Raw genomic sequence first — 12,509 nt, 5'->3', positions numbered from 1 at the left:
CAGAACCATCTTGGAAAGGCAAGGCGATCAAGTTTTTGACTCCCTTTGAATGTCCTTGATTGAACGAACTATCAAACGATTGGCAAACAAATATATATTTATATAAAAAAATTATAAAAAAAAACAAAAAAACATTAAGCATGACCCGTGACTTGCTCACGCCTTATTGTCTGAAATCGTTATGCAAATGCAGACTGCGAGAACTGCGCAGTCACGATCATAATTTTTCTTCTTCTCTTGTGAATCGCGCTATAACCGTCAAATAATTGCAGACCAAAGGCTAGGCTTTCCGCTGCCGTGGTAAGACCGTTAGCGCGCGTGCCTAACGTCTTCTGTCTTCAGGCTGGGAGGAAGGCCTCCTGCACATCTGGGACAGATTGCACGGTGCATGCGGGCGCGCGCGAGGTTTCTTCCCACGCCAGTGGATGGCCCAGCTTTGTTCCTTCTGCTTATTTCACTTGTACGCGTGATTTACCAGCTCTCAACCTTCAAATCGTAGCAGCTTGCCCATCTGTCGTGTGTGAATACTGTCATGTAATGCTCAGCAAGTTGTTTGAGTCGCGTGCCCTTCACGAGAAGGCACGTCCTGTTATCTGCTGAGGGTAAACGGCATTTGGATTATAGTTTGAGTTTTAATTGGAGCACACGTGTTTCATTGTCTTTTAGAGTCACGAAAGATGGGCAAGCGAAAAAAGAAAAAATCCGTACAACGCTACCAGCGAGACATGGCACGGCTGGAAAAACATCTTCAGTCAAAGTGTTTAGTGTGCCTCGGTAGTCTTGAGGTTCCTTCTAGCAGACTCTCATGCTGTCGGAAACGAGTTCACGAGGAGTGCCTTCTTAAGTGGTTTGTTCATTCCGAGGGACGGATACGAACTAGTTGCCCACATTGCAAGCAGTCTATTTTTCCTTTCAATCTTACAGAAGGCCCTCCCCGGTGCATCCCTTTAGGGTTCTTTCCCTTTGCATTTACGCGTGTCCATTTCGCGCCACTACAGCCGCGATTGGAGGACATCGAGTGGCGCTTTCTCAATCCAAGACCAATTCCAGAACCACCCCCGGGGTGGGCAGACTTTCTTCAGCATGGTCGGGCTACGCGTGCTTGGGAAGTAAACTAAAATGTAAACTTTAATGTGCGTTCATAAGAGAGCGGTATAGTTTATAGTTTAGTTCATCTATTTTAATACTTCGTCATTTTTAGTACTGTAGTTTGTAGTTTTTTTTATGCAGTGCCCTATTGAAAACCACATTATGTGACATAGGCCACCTGTAAAAAGAACTTTTTTCTTATTATGGCTAGTGAAGGCAGGTTTCAGCAACCACGACGTTGCCAAGGCAAAGAGAACGTCAAAAAAGCGGTGCGAGTTTTTTGAGCGGCTTCAAAATCTCTGATGTAGATCAACTCATTCTTGCACGAATATTAAGGTCTGAAGTTACTTTGGTCTAAAAAATTGGACGTGAGCCGTCTCTTTATCAGATATGAAGACACTCATTCAGCATTGAATTATTTAGTTTTGAAATGAAGCTTTGATATAAAGATTCTGTATCTAAATGTCCTCGGTATAGGTGGTTTTCATCCAATCTCAGGAGACACAAATAACAATGGTGAAATGAACAAATGCTGGTGGGCAAACAAAACGAGCTAATGAACGATTTTTTGTTTACTGTCCACCAGCATGGCGGCGATGACGTAACGTGAAAACCACCTATAACGATATTCTTTGCCCGGGTAGCCGTAAAATATTCGGAATACTATTGAAACAGGGAAACACCTGCAGCTCGGTATTCTACTTCAATTTGACACCAATAAAGTAAATTGGCCACCGTAAAGATGTTTCCTCTTTTTTTTTTTCTTTTTCTCTATGACCTGAATTATGGCGCTTCCTATTAAGGAAACTTTTAACGCAGACAGAAACCTTCCAGTTAGACTGGAACAGAATGTTTCCTTTAACCTGCAAAATCACAAACTTCACAACGCCTAGTAAGCTTCAAGAGATTTTTCAGTGCGAAAAATACTCCACGAAACCTGCTAATAACGTTGTACAAACGTGACGTTTATCAAATTTGGTTAAGTTGACTTCCCGTTATTATCTCTGCAGTGAATAATTGGAAGACAGACTTCTTCTTCTATTGCAAAAAGTTCCTTTTTTCAAACGAGCTAATCACCATGCTCAGATCGCGAAAGTTATTTTAAGATACTTTCGTGACTGTTTTTAACCGGACAATGATGACAATATTCTAGTTAATCAACCACGAGAGTAGAGACCCTATTTTTAGGGAGTTATTATAACTCCAAAAATGGAGTAAAAATTTTAGGTACAGGATAACTCCTTTTTTGGGGTTATTTCAACTCCTCAATATCTGGGGTCACTTTTATTCCTGAAAAAGAGTTCTTTAAACCCCTTTTTGGAGTTAAAATAACTCCCCAAAAAATAACTCCACTGTAAGGAGTTAAATTAGGCCCACTAGAGGAGTTATTATAACTCCTTGAAAATTACTGTGCAGTTATTTTAAATAACGAAATGCTGAGAAATTCACCTTTAAACCGACTTAGCGGACTTGCGGTTTCTAAGCTTCGAGAAAGGCCGGCGAAGCATGTCAATCAATCTGAATTGTGTTGCGTGGGAAAATAGGCTTAAGCAAACCTGAAGTAAAAAAGATAGGTTGTGTGTGAAGCTTTCTTTTACTGGAAGAATTCACAATTGACTTGTCTTCAAATATTTCTTAGCTTTGTGCGCAAGTTGCCTGTGATTGGTCTATTAAAGAGGTGAATGGGGGTATTTTTGAGGGCTTATTACCGGCGAAGGGAGGAAGTTGGCCAGCTAAAAAACTGTGCGTATTATATAATAGAGAGTGAACTGCGCGCTGGTGACAGTCTCAAGTTTGTGACACGCGGTGTTTGGCTCTGAGAGACGAACGAAGATCGGCTTGCGATAGAGTATAAATGTGACGGTGTATGGAACGGGGGAGACTGGAACCAAACGGCCACCGGCGCCGCCATCTTGTCAGCTGATGTGCGATCCTCGCTCGAGTTTTGAGTTTGAGGGCGAAAATAAAAAACAATCCTGTTGTGGGAAAAGGCAGCAAGTGCTAGGTAGGTTTTTGCAATAGTGCTTTTATTGTTTTTGTTAGAAAGAAATGGCTATAGACCGGTCCCAGAAAATTTCGGCGTTTAAGACTAGTCATCAGCATAAAAGGAGCTACAATAGCGTGCGTGCAGCATGTGTTGGAGAATCGCAGGAAATACAGGCATTTTCTATAATTTGTCCACCTATCAGTCATAGTTTAATAATGGTAATAGACCTTGTCGCAGTTTTCGACGCCATCTTGACGAATAGGCAAACGCGTTAGAAATTACAGTACTTGTATTAGAATCTTATGTCCAATAATTTCCGTAGAAAGGCTGTTTTGCAAAAAATATCTGAATTTTAAACTAATGCTTCACTCCTAGGGATTCTACTGGAAAAAAAAAAAAAAGAAAGAGAACATTGAGGGCGTTACATGCGCTAGAAGACGCAGAACCACTTTTTGAAATTTTCTATACATTTGTCTGTAAGTCGGAAAGTCCCGGGAAAAATTACAGACAAATATATGGTAAATCTAAAGCAAGCCTCCGGAGAAATTTAAGCACAGGTACGCGCCCCCCCAATTTTTTAGTACAATCCTTTGTTTGGTAGCGCTTTAGTTTAGAAGTCATACCTTTTTCAGAACAGCCGTTTTACGGAAATTATTCGACATTAGATTCTCATACAAACACTGTAATTTGTCACGCGTTCTCGTCACGATGGCGTCGAAAACCGTGACAAGGTCTATAAGAAGAGTACGACATAAAAATAGCCGAATAAGAGGATATGAAAGAACAAACTCTAATAAGAAATTGATTTGTAATTTCCAACGCTGTTCGAGTAAGGGAGTACTGTTTGACAGTCCAGGAATTGCCGTAGCCATAGGATATTAATGGAATTGGATTTCTGTTGCAAAAGATGTTTGAAGGGAGTGGCTCTGTTAGCTGAATCCAATTTATAAGTTAGTGAAAAGAGCGCGTTTGCAACAGTGGCAGCCGATTCTCTGTCCAGACCCACCACCCGCGCTCCAAAGAAAAAAACAGCCCCTATATTGTTCGAGCAGAATTTTGCAATTATGGTAAAGGTGTTCTACAAGGCTGTATTCTGTCCCAGTTTATGCCCCTGGTTTACTTTTAATATCTAACTCAGCAGCAGGTTCGCAGCAAAGTCTTGACAGACTATCAAAATACTGTCAGGATTGGCTTCATAAGATTAATGCAACTGAAACAAGAGTTATTGTATTTCCAAACAAGGGTAGAAAATCAACGATAGATAAACGCAATTTTCTGGTTAGCAATGAACACATTGAAATCGTCAATAATTATACCTTACATGTTGGAGTGAAATTTTCTGCCGATGGATATCTTACAAATCGTAAAGAAAACTCAACAGGAAAAACCAAGGGGTCCTTAATTTGTGGTGGCCTAGTCGCAGTTTTTGTTAGAGTTATTCTGTGTCGCGTATGGGTGACCCGATGTAGGTAATCTCCACATTTGTAATTGTCTATCGTTTTGAATAACCGGTAGGTTCTCATTTTGTTGCTTTGGTTAGCAAGTTTTCTAGTGTCGTTACTTATTTCACTTAGCCCTCTGTGTAGTTCGATATCCTTAAGCCGTTGCCTGATTTTTACGATGTTTACGATTCCTAGTGTGCTTTCATCCAGAATTCTCCTAACCCTATCTGTTCCAATAATGAAGCTTTTGATTTTTTTTTGCTCCAGAAAGCTTTGTTTTCATTCCGTTTAATAGTATTGTATGACATTTTGGGATAATTCGTTTTCATTTTTGGTTAAGGTTAAGGGGAAAAAACCAGAACTTAAAGTTCCTACATTGGGCTTCAATTCTGATTGGAAACCATTGCTGTCTCAGCTTTTCAGGCATTGACGGTTATTGCAGTATTTATTAACTCCCAGCAACCACTTCAGGAATTTATTCTGAACTAATTCTGCTGGATCCTTTTCTAATTGTCCACTGCAATCAATCCCCCATAGTTCACTCGCATAAAAGAGTATGGGAGATGTCAGTGCATCAAATAACTTCCAGATTCCAGCTTATTTAGCAATTTTGGTACATCACTTAGATAGAAATTAAAAAGGGTAGGTGACAACATGCAACCTTGCTTCACCCCGGCTTGACAAGTAAAGGATTGGGTTAATTTGTTATCAATTTTAACTGCCGATCTAGCAATTGACGGAGCATGAAAAGAGTAAATTTCGGTGCTTCTGTGGTTTAGATTTCACGTACTTCTTGTCAATAAGCATTCTACCTTTGTATACCCTCTTTCTCTCTGCCTTGAGTCAGAGCAGGACAAGATACAGTTATGATCATGCGAAAGCAACATTTTATTGACAGTTTTAATTGCTATCTTTTACAGGCATCCTGCACTTCAACCGGCAGACACACTACTGTCGAAAAAGGAAAGTAACAAGAAGGAAGGCAAAATGGAACACAAGTACCGAATAAACAAGTACTGAATAAACTGCTTAAAGTACAAGTACTGAATAAACTCTGAAGCGCCACGTGCAAAGTCATTCACGGGCAGTCACTGCGATGCGGGAGATCTCAATCGGGGGTCAAGAACTCCTTCCAGGGCGAATCGTCCGGCATTCTCCTGCGGAAAGCTTCCAGAGCGGCTAGTTTTGCCGCTCGACCGCGTTGTCCGATCACCGTGTTGGAAACTCTTCTCAGTTGTTCCCAGAAGAGTGCGCGACCGCTGCTAAGTTGAACACAGAGCAGTTTAGGCACCAGCGTGGCTAGCTCTCCTATGCGCCTGAGGCACTGTAGCCTATTTCTCTCGACGTCTAACATGGAGCACAGTATCCCCTTTACGGTCTGTTTTCTGGTCACCCTCTGACCGGGGGGCAAGTCTGCCGGGACGGCGAGGTCGTACAGTTGGTGAACTGCCACGGAACTCGCAAGGAGTCGACTGAAGAGAGCGCCCTTGCTAGTAGACGCCCTACCGAGGAGATTGCAGAGGTCCAGGTGTCGTGTGAAGACGCTGCAAACGGCACAGCGGAGGTCTTGCGAGCAGGGTTTTCGTGGCTGCTCTTGTAGCCAATATTGACCGCCTTTCAGAGCACAGCTGTCTTCTCGGCAGTTACAGTTGTCGCGGCCGCAGATGACGAAGAGGGCTGCCATCTTCTCACCAAGCAGTTGGCGGCGTGCGTCTGCAATCAGGTTGCTAGTGGCCTCTTGTGCCCTCTCGGGGTCTCCTTGCCAAGCGCCTGCCCTGGGCATGGCGGTTCGTATTTCCTGTTTGGAAAGAGAAAGAACAAAAAATGCAGTGTTTCTGATTGTGTCATCGGCGGACGGAAAATGTTCTCCTTAAAAATAGCAACGATAACGATAACCATAAGAAGGATAGGGAGGGATAAGAGACCATCAGTGTGGACACCCACCTCTTGGCGAAGCGGCTGGTGCTGTCGGAAGAAAGTTAACATGTCCTGCCACGTCTCCGCGTCTGGGAAGGCGTCAAGCCTGAGTCCCGCGACCGACCCGTCCTGCAAGCCCCAGGGATTTGCCTCTTCTTCCTCTTGCGCCGTCACTGGTTCGCCTGTCGTTTCTACACCTGCTGAAATGAAACAGGGAGTTCTCGCCGTTAATGATTTGGAAGTGAGTGAGCGTATCATTTATATTGCCCAGGTTCACATAAAAATATGATCAAATGCGCATTACAAAAATGAAGAGTTAAGATTAATGTAATATATAAAAATTAAGCAATATGAATGTCAAACAACTTAAAATATAAGATAAACGCTAAATAGAAAACAAACATTTGCTAGCCCAGCTGTGTCGCAACTTTAGCCGAAAAAATGATGTTGTGCCTTTGTTCCTTTACCAGTATGAAATTTTGCTCAATTTTGTTATTCTTGGGGTATTGATTCCATGTTTGTTATTCTTGTTGCAAGGAAATCTCTTGTTTCAGACTTCGCAGCATATTTGCTAGCACTTTCCTAATATAAGAAGAATGACATAAGCAATCTATCAATGCTTTTCAAGTTTGCTTCTTAGCTACCAAATGTTTGCGACTGTCTCAGCGTGTGCGCACAACTCCACAAACTGAAATCGGTCACTCCTGAGACCTAGAACACGAAGCTGGTATCATGTGCTGATACCAGCATGTATTGGTATCATAATAACGGATCATTGTTTTTATAGATTTGTATACATTTCGTTAGTTTTAATTTTTCCCTTTTTTACTCATTGTAAATATAATAGGATATGGTTGTATATTTGTAGATATTTTTCAATAATGTTGTTTACATGACTGTAAAGCGCCTTGAACATAGGATAAGAGCGCTATAGAAATATTATTATTATTATTATTATTATTATTATTATTATTATTATTATGTGCGAGTGATAATCGAGTTTGGTTTCATTTTTCAGCGTTCTTTACCTGGTTCCCTGCCCTCCGTCGCTTCTCCCACACGGGACGCCTTGGCTCTCCTCCCGCCTACAGAGGAAGTCTTTCTCTTCTTCCTTGCTGCGCGTGCGCCACCCACTGTCGTCGAGGTGTTCTCTCCGTCAGTCTCCCCGTGGTGGTCCTCCTCTGAGTCGCTGCTTTCCGAGCCGGGCCGGCTGCTCAGCCGTGCGAGGAGAGCACAGAGCATTGTCCGCTCGCTGTCCCCTGGTGGCTGTTGGGAGGTTCCAGCCTCCGAAGAAGACTCCGCGCTGGACTTGCCTATCTCCTGCATAACACTCTCCGGACAGGATATGAGGGGTTCGTTGGATTCCTCGCCGCTACTGCTGGAGTCGTCGCCCTGTCTCCAACCCCGCTTGAGGCTGGCGTGAAGCGTGTCCAAGGTGTCTGCCGATAATGCCTCAAAGGTGGCGAAGTTTACGCCAAACTCTACCATGGCGGAAGCCAGGTACTGCGGGCAGAATGACCCACTCTGGTAACTGATGGCCGCGTAGCGGAGGTTAAGGAGCCGTGCTCTACTCAGACCTGAGCCGGCGGTCGTTGCTTGACTGACCAAGCAGGCCACGTCGCACACCGCCAAACGCCTCAGCGTCAAATTGCTGGCCTTCGCCGACACGGTTATGTTCCCCGGTAAGAAACCCCCGTGTTCTTGCACTATCAGCCGCTTGGGAAAGCCGTGCGTGAATTCAGGGCTTGCGAGGCTCCAGGCCGGAGCGTCCCAGATCATGATATTTCCAAACCTAAGAGAGCAAGAGAGTAGGGTCAGTCCACAAAGGCTTGTCTATAGGTTTCCTGCTTTGCGCCCCCAAACCAGTCGTTCCAAAACAGACAGGGCTTCGTAAGTGTGCCGTTTAAGATTTTGTGGTTAAAATTATTAGTTCATTGGGTACCGTGTGGCGGTTTTTTTTTCCAGCGGTCCGCGACTGAATAAGTTCCCGCAAATAAAAGTTACCGCAAACACGTAAAATCTACTCCAGGGTGAATACTCTCTATAACTTAAATTCGCTACACAGAAGTTAAGTACTAACCAATCGTGTCTGTTCAATTACAACTTGCCCCCTTCATTCGGAAACGAAACGGTGTACATAGCATTGTAGGATTATTAAACAAAAAAACGAAAATGTTATCAATGCTGTGTACTTTCTAGAAAATCGCCAATAAATAGGAAACAAAAGGAACAAAATATCGTCAGTTCGCGCGAATAACCCCCCCCCCCCCAAAAAAAATAGCTTTTTACGAGTGTCTCTGAGCAACGTACCTGTCCAAGCGAACGCGGTTTAAATTGGCGTCAAACGGCGCTTGTCCGCTGGTTAGAGCCTCGGTCAAACGTGCGCTGTGACGGCGAAAGAGTTCCCACTTGTTCACCTTTGGGTGGGTGTGTCTGCGACTTGCCCGCTCAGTTGGATCAGCGGCGGGACGCGTATCTTTCCACCCTCTTTCCAGTCTCTCGGTGCAGTAGCTGATAGCGTTGGCAGCGTTGTCGAACAAAACTGCATTGGACACCTCCTCCCGCGAATCTCGAGGCACTATGTGCCTTGGCAACGACAGGCTGTCTAGCAGAAACAAGTCAAAGTTGAAAGCTAGAGGCCGGTCGGCGGATTCTGCGAATGCCAAGGGGAAATATGGCTCCACGCTCTCGACGTCCCTTTGGAGGGAAGCCGCGTCCTGTTGTCGATAAAAGGACTGACTACTTTCCTCGACCACATCCTGGTCCGCCACGAAGAAGGCCCTGTCCTGTGAGGACTCAACGTCACCATCTTCATCTTCTTCATCGTCGTGGTCAGCGCTGTAAGTGCAGAGGGACAGCAGATCATTTAGAATGGCGTTGATGGCAAACGCCAAACGTCATATAAACACGTACATAGAGACTTACCAACATTTCCGTACGGGCTATTCTACGTCAATGCACATGTCACCGAAAAGAAGGAAAAATTGGCGAAATAGCTGATGACAACTTGAAAGACTTTCTTTCACAAATACTCCTCAAGTGATCTCTTAAAAAGTTTTTAAAGTCATGTTGTTGTTGTTGTCGTTGTTTTTAATTCTTGATTCCTCCCTTCCCTCGCGGCAATCTGTAGCGCGATTTCGCGGGAAAATATTAGTTACTGTGAAGTATTTTCCTCATTCCTCAGCACAGCCGCATACGAGGGTTATGCATGTTAAGAAAGATGCTTGACCTACCTTCGGCCGTCTCGTGTCCCTTCTGCTCTCGCCTCCTGGTCAAAAAACTGTCTGAAAAAAACAGAAATGAATTAATACACAGCAAATAGATACAGTCGTTTAACCCCGTTGTCAAAAAGACACCTTCAATTGTAATAGACTACTAAAGAAATTTATGAGGACATGAGAAGCGACAAATCATTCCAAAAGGATTTAAGGAACGGGCATTCCCAAAAGAGGTGCAAAAGAGTTTCCGAGCTTTCTTTACAGAAACTGCATTGATCATTAGATTTGATTCCAATTTTAAAAAGGAAATAGTTTGTTGCCAATTTTCTATGCAGAAGTTGAAATTGAAATACACGCAATTTAGATTCGTTAGTACATAGAAAAGCAAGGGTATATGACTTACACCAACCCCAATCAATCATGTAAATAAACTCCCGTCAAAAAAAGGCAACAAAAAAACCGATTAATTTCGAAAATGGTCTCAAATCCGCAATAACGATCAACGGGGTTGGGCAATACTAAGTGAATTAAGTAACCGAAAATCACGGTTAACCATTTACCTTGCTTCGGTGCGACTGCTTTTTTGAGTCCTCGGCCGGCGGGAACAAGAAGGCCTACACAGAATAAGAGACACGACATTGTTAACGTAGCCACGTCAAAAATGTAGTTAAAATTATGGTGGTGAAATTACGGTTTCATCGAATCAGCTAGTCAATTTGTGGTCCTCATCAGTCCCGATTTCGTTTTAAGCGGTTTTTCTCTGGGTTGCTAGTAATAGTTTCATGCTTGTCACGAAGCAAAAATCTGTACCTTTCTGGGCTGTCCGCCGTATCACTGCCAGCCTCGCTCGGCGCTGGCGGATCTTGTGAAGATCTGCAACAAAACAATCAGACATCCAACTTAAAAAAGCACGATAAGTGAGCAATCTGTTGGTTATTCTTTCGCCTCAGAAAATGAATTAAAGCGGGAAGAAGTAAACAGAACGATAAGTAGAATTTCTCACATATTTCTCCAAACCCAACGTAAAAACCGAAAACAAACTTAATTGAAAAGAGTTTCCGAGCTTTCTTTACAGAAACTGCATTGATCATTAGATTTGATTCCAATTTTAAAAAGGAAATAGTTTGTTGCCAATTTTCTATGCAGAAGTTTAAATTGAAATACACGCAATTTAGATTCGTTGGTACATAGAAAAGCAAGGGTATATGACTTAACCAACCCCAATCAATCATGACTTTTTGAATTTGTTTGTTTTTGCGCCGCTTTTTCCGGCGATCCGCAAAAATAAGTTCCCGAAAATAACAAACATATTATCAATGCTGGGTACTGGTACTGTCTGGAAATCGCAAAAATCAACTTCCAGCAAAACATAAAAAATCGCAAATCCGCAAAAATAAACTCCCGCCAAAGAAAGGCAAAAAAAAAAACCGATTAATTTCGAAAATGGTCTCAAATCCGCAATAACGATCAACGGGGTTGGGCAATACTAAGTGAATTAAGTAACCGAAAATCACGGTTAACCATTTACCTTGCTTCGGTGCGACTGCTTTTTTGAGTCCTCGGCCGGCGGGAAAAAAACCGAAAACAAACTTAATTGAAAAATGACTTCCTACCTGGATGATTCCTGCGTCGCTCGTCCACCATCAAGCTGTTCTGCTTGATCCGATCTCTTCGCTGGGAAAAACTCTGCGATGCTCGTGGCTCTCTTCTGCATTGTCGAGTCTAGTCGATTGAACAAGTATTTCGCAAGGGGACACTTATATATCAGGGCACATTACGTCAATTTCTCCAAATAGACTCGTTGCCTTTTACATGACCATGACGTCATCCGTGTTTTCCCCGTGGAGCTATTTTTATATTCCAGCCGAGGGAATCTGGGTTTTTGCCCTGACGGGGCAAAAACCCAGGCTTCGCGCGGCGGCGTAATGGCTGACGCAATGTGGTGTGCGAGATAGCTCGAGGGTTTAACGTCGCAACTGACGGTTTCCTTTATCAATGAACCCAAACAAGAGCCCCCTTCGTTCAAGTTTGCGGCTGTGGCCAACGACGCCTCTGGAAGAATTTTCACATGGCAGGAAATAGCGCAAATCTAGCGGCTAGCTGAAAAGATGGATGCGAAAAGTGTACACTACTTGTTTTGTCAGTGATCATTTGCTGATTCTGTTCGGTGATGGTTGATGAGAAGGTTCATTCTGGCGAACCTTTCTTTCAATAAAGCACCAATGATATTTTGTGCAAAGAAGCGGCCTTTCTTTGAATAAGGAACCAGTGATATTTTGAGGGGGAAATTAGCGGTAAAATACCCGACGACAAAAGCTTGGACAGCTAGAAAAACGATCTTGCTGTAGTGTCCACATACAAATTCTCCCCGGTTGATCTTCATACAGTTTCATGTCGAATTAGTTGAGAGAATTAAACAGATCAAAGCACTTTCCATTAGGGGCCAGTTCCCTTTTCTGTAAGTAGGGTGGAACGGGGGAAGGGGGAGGGGAGTGGGGTGTGGTGGTGGGGGTTGTTGTTTGTTGGGGGAGGAGGGAACTGTTTGCCTTCGACAAAACAGCAGCATAAATACTTTTCTCTGGAACCGAGGCTGTTTTTCTTTGAATTGGCATGAATAGGTTGGAAATTTGAAAATACGGTTGAAAGACTTGAAATGTTAAAACTTAAGTGAGGAAAGTAGAAAAATTCCTTCTTATATTCATGACTAAGAGACTGAGAGCTTGAGTGTTAGATTGCCGTCCGAATAACACACCAAGTTTTTACCTGATGAAGCTGAACAAATGAAGTTGCTGAATACATTTAAAAGGACATATCAATTTCAGTTAACTGAAAATATGAGCCCAATATACCAAATAG

At 43.2% G+C, this 12,509-nt stretch overlaps 1 protein-coding gene across 1 annotated transcript; it reads right to left on the bottom strand.

Moving 5' to 3' along the window:
* Positions 1-5,436: 5,436 nt before the first annotated feature.
* LOC140944030 (uncharacterized) lies at positions 5,437-11,371 on the bottom strand. Its single transcript, XM_073393135.1, has 8 exons — positions 11,267-11,371; positions 10,464-10,526; positions 10,214-10,267; positions 9,669-9,719; positions 8,746-9,273; positions 7,464-8,227; positions 6,463-6,632; positions 5,437-6,316 (listed from the first exon to the last, which is right to left on the bottom strand). The coding sequence occupies exons 1-8, from the start codon at positions 11,365-11,367 to the stop codon at positions 5,627-5,629; spliced, it is 2,421 nt and encodes an 806-aa protein (XP_073249236.1). The 5' UTR covers positions 11,368-11,371; the 3' UTR covers positions 5,437-5,626.
* Positions 11,372-12,509: the final 1,138 nt, after the last annotated feature.

This window comes from Porites lutea, chromosome 7 (assembly GCF_958299795.1).
Source record: "Porites lutea chromosome 7, jaPorLute2.1, whole genome shotgun sequence".
Classification (NCBI taxonomy): domain Eukaryota; kingdom Metazoa; phylum Cnidaria; class Anthozoa; order Scleractinia; family Poritidae; genus Porites; species Porites lutea.
This window is presented reverse-complemented; position numbering and strand designations above follow the sequence as displayed.

Excerpts from the sequence above, each read along its gene's own strand:
- LOC140944030 (XM_073393135.1), bottom strand. The coding sequence starts at position 11,367 with ATGCAGAAGAGAGCCACGAGCATCGCAGAGTTTTTCCCAGCGAAGAGA. Across the intron at positions 10,527-11,266 it reads GCGACGCAGGAATCATCCAG|ATCTTCACAAGATCCGCCAG; the intron begins GTAGGAAGTCAT and ends GTTTTGTTGCAG. Across the intron at positions 6,317-6,462 it reads ACCAGCCGCTTCGCCAAGAG|GAAATACGAACCGCCATGCC; the intron begins GTGGGTGTCCAC and ends CTTTCCAAACAG.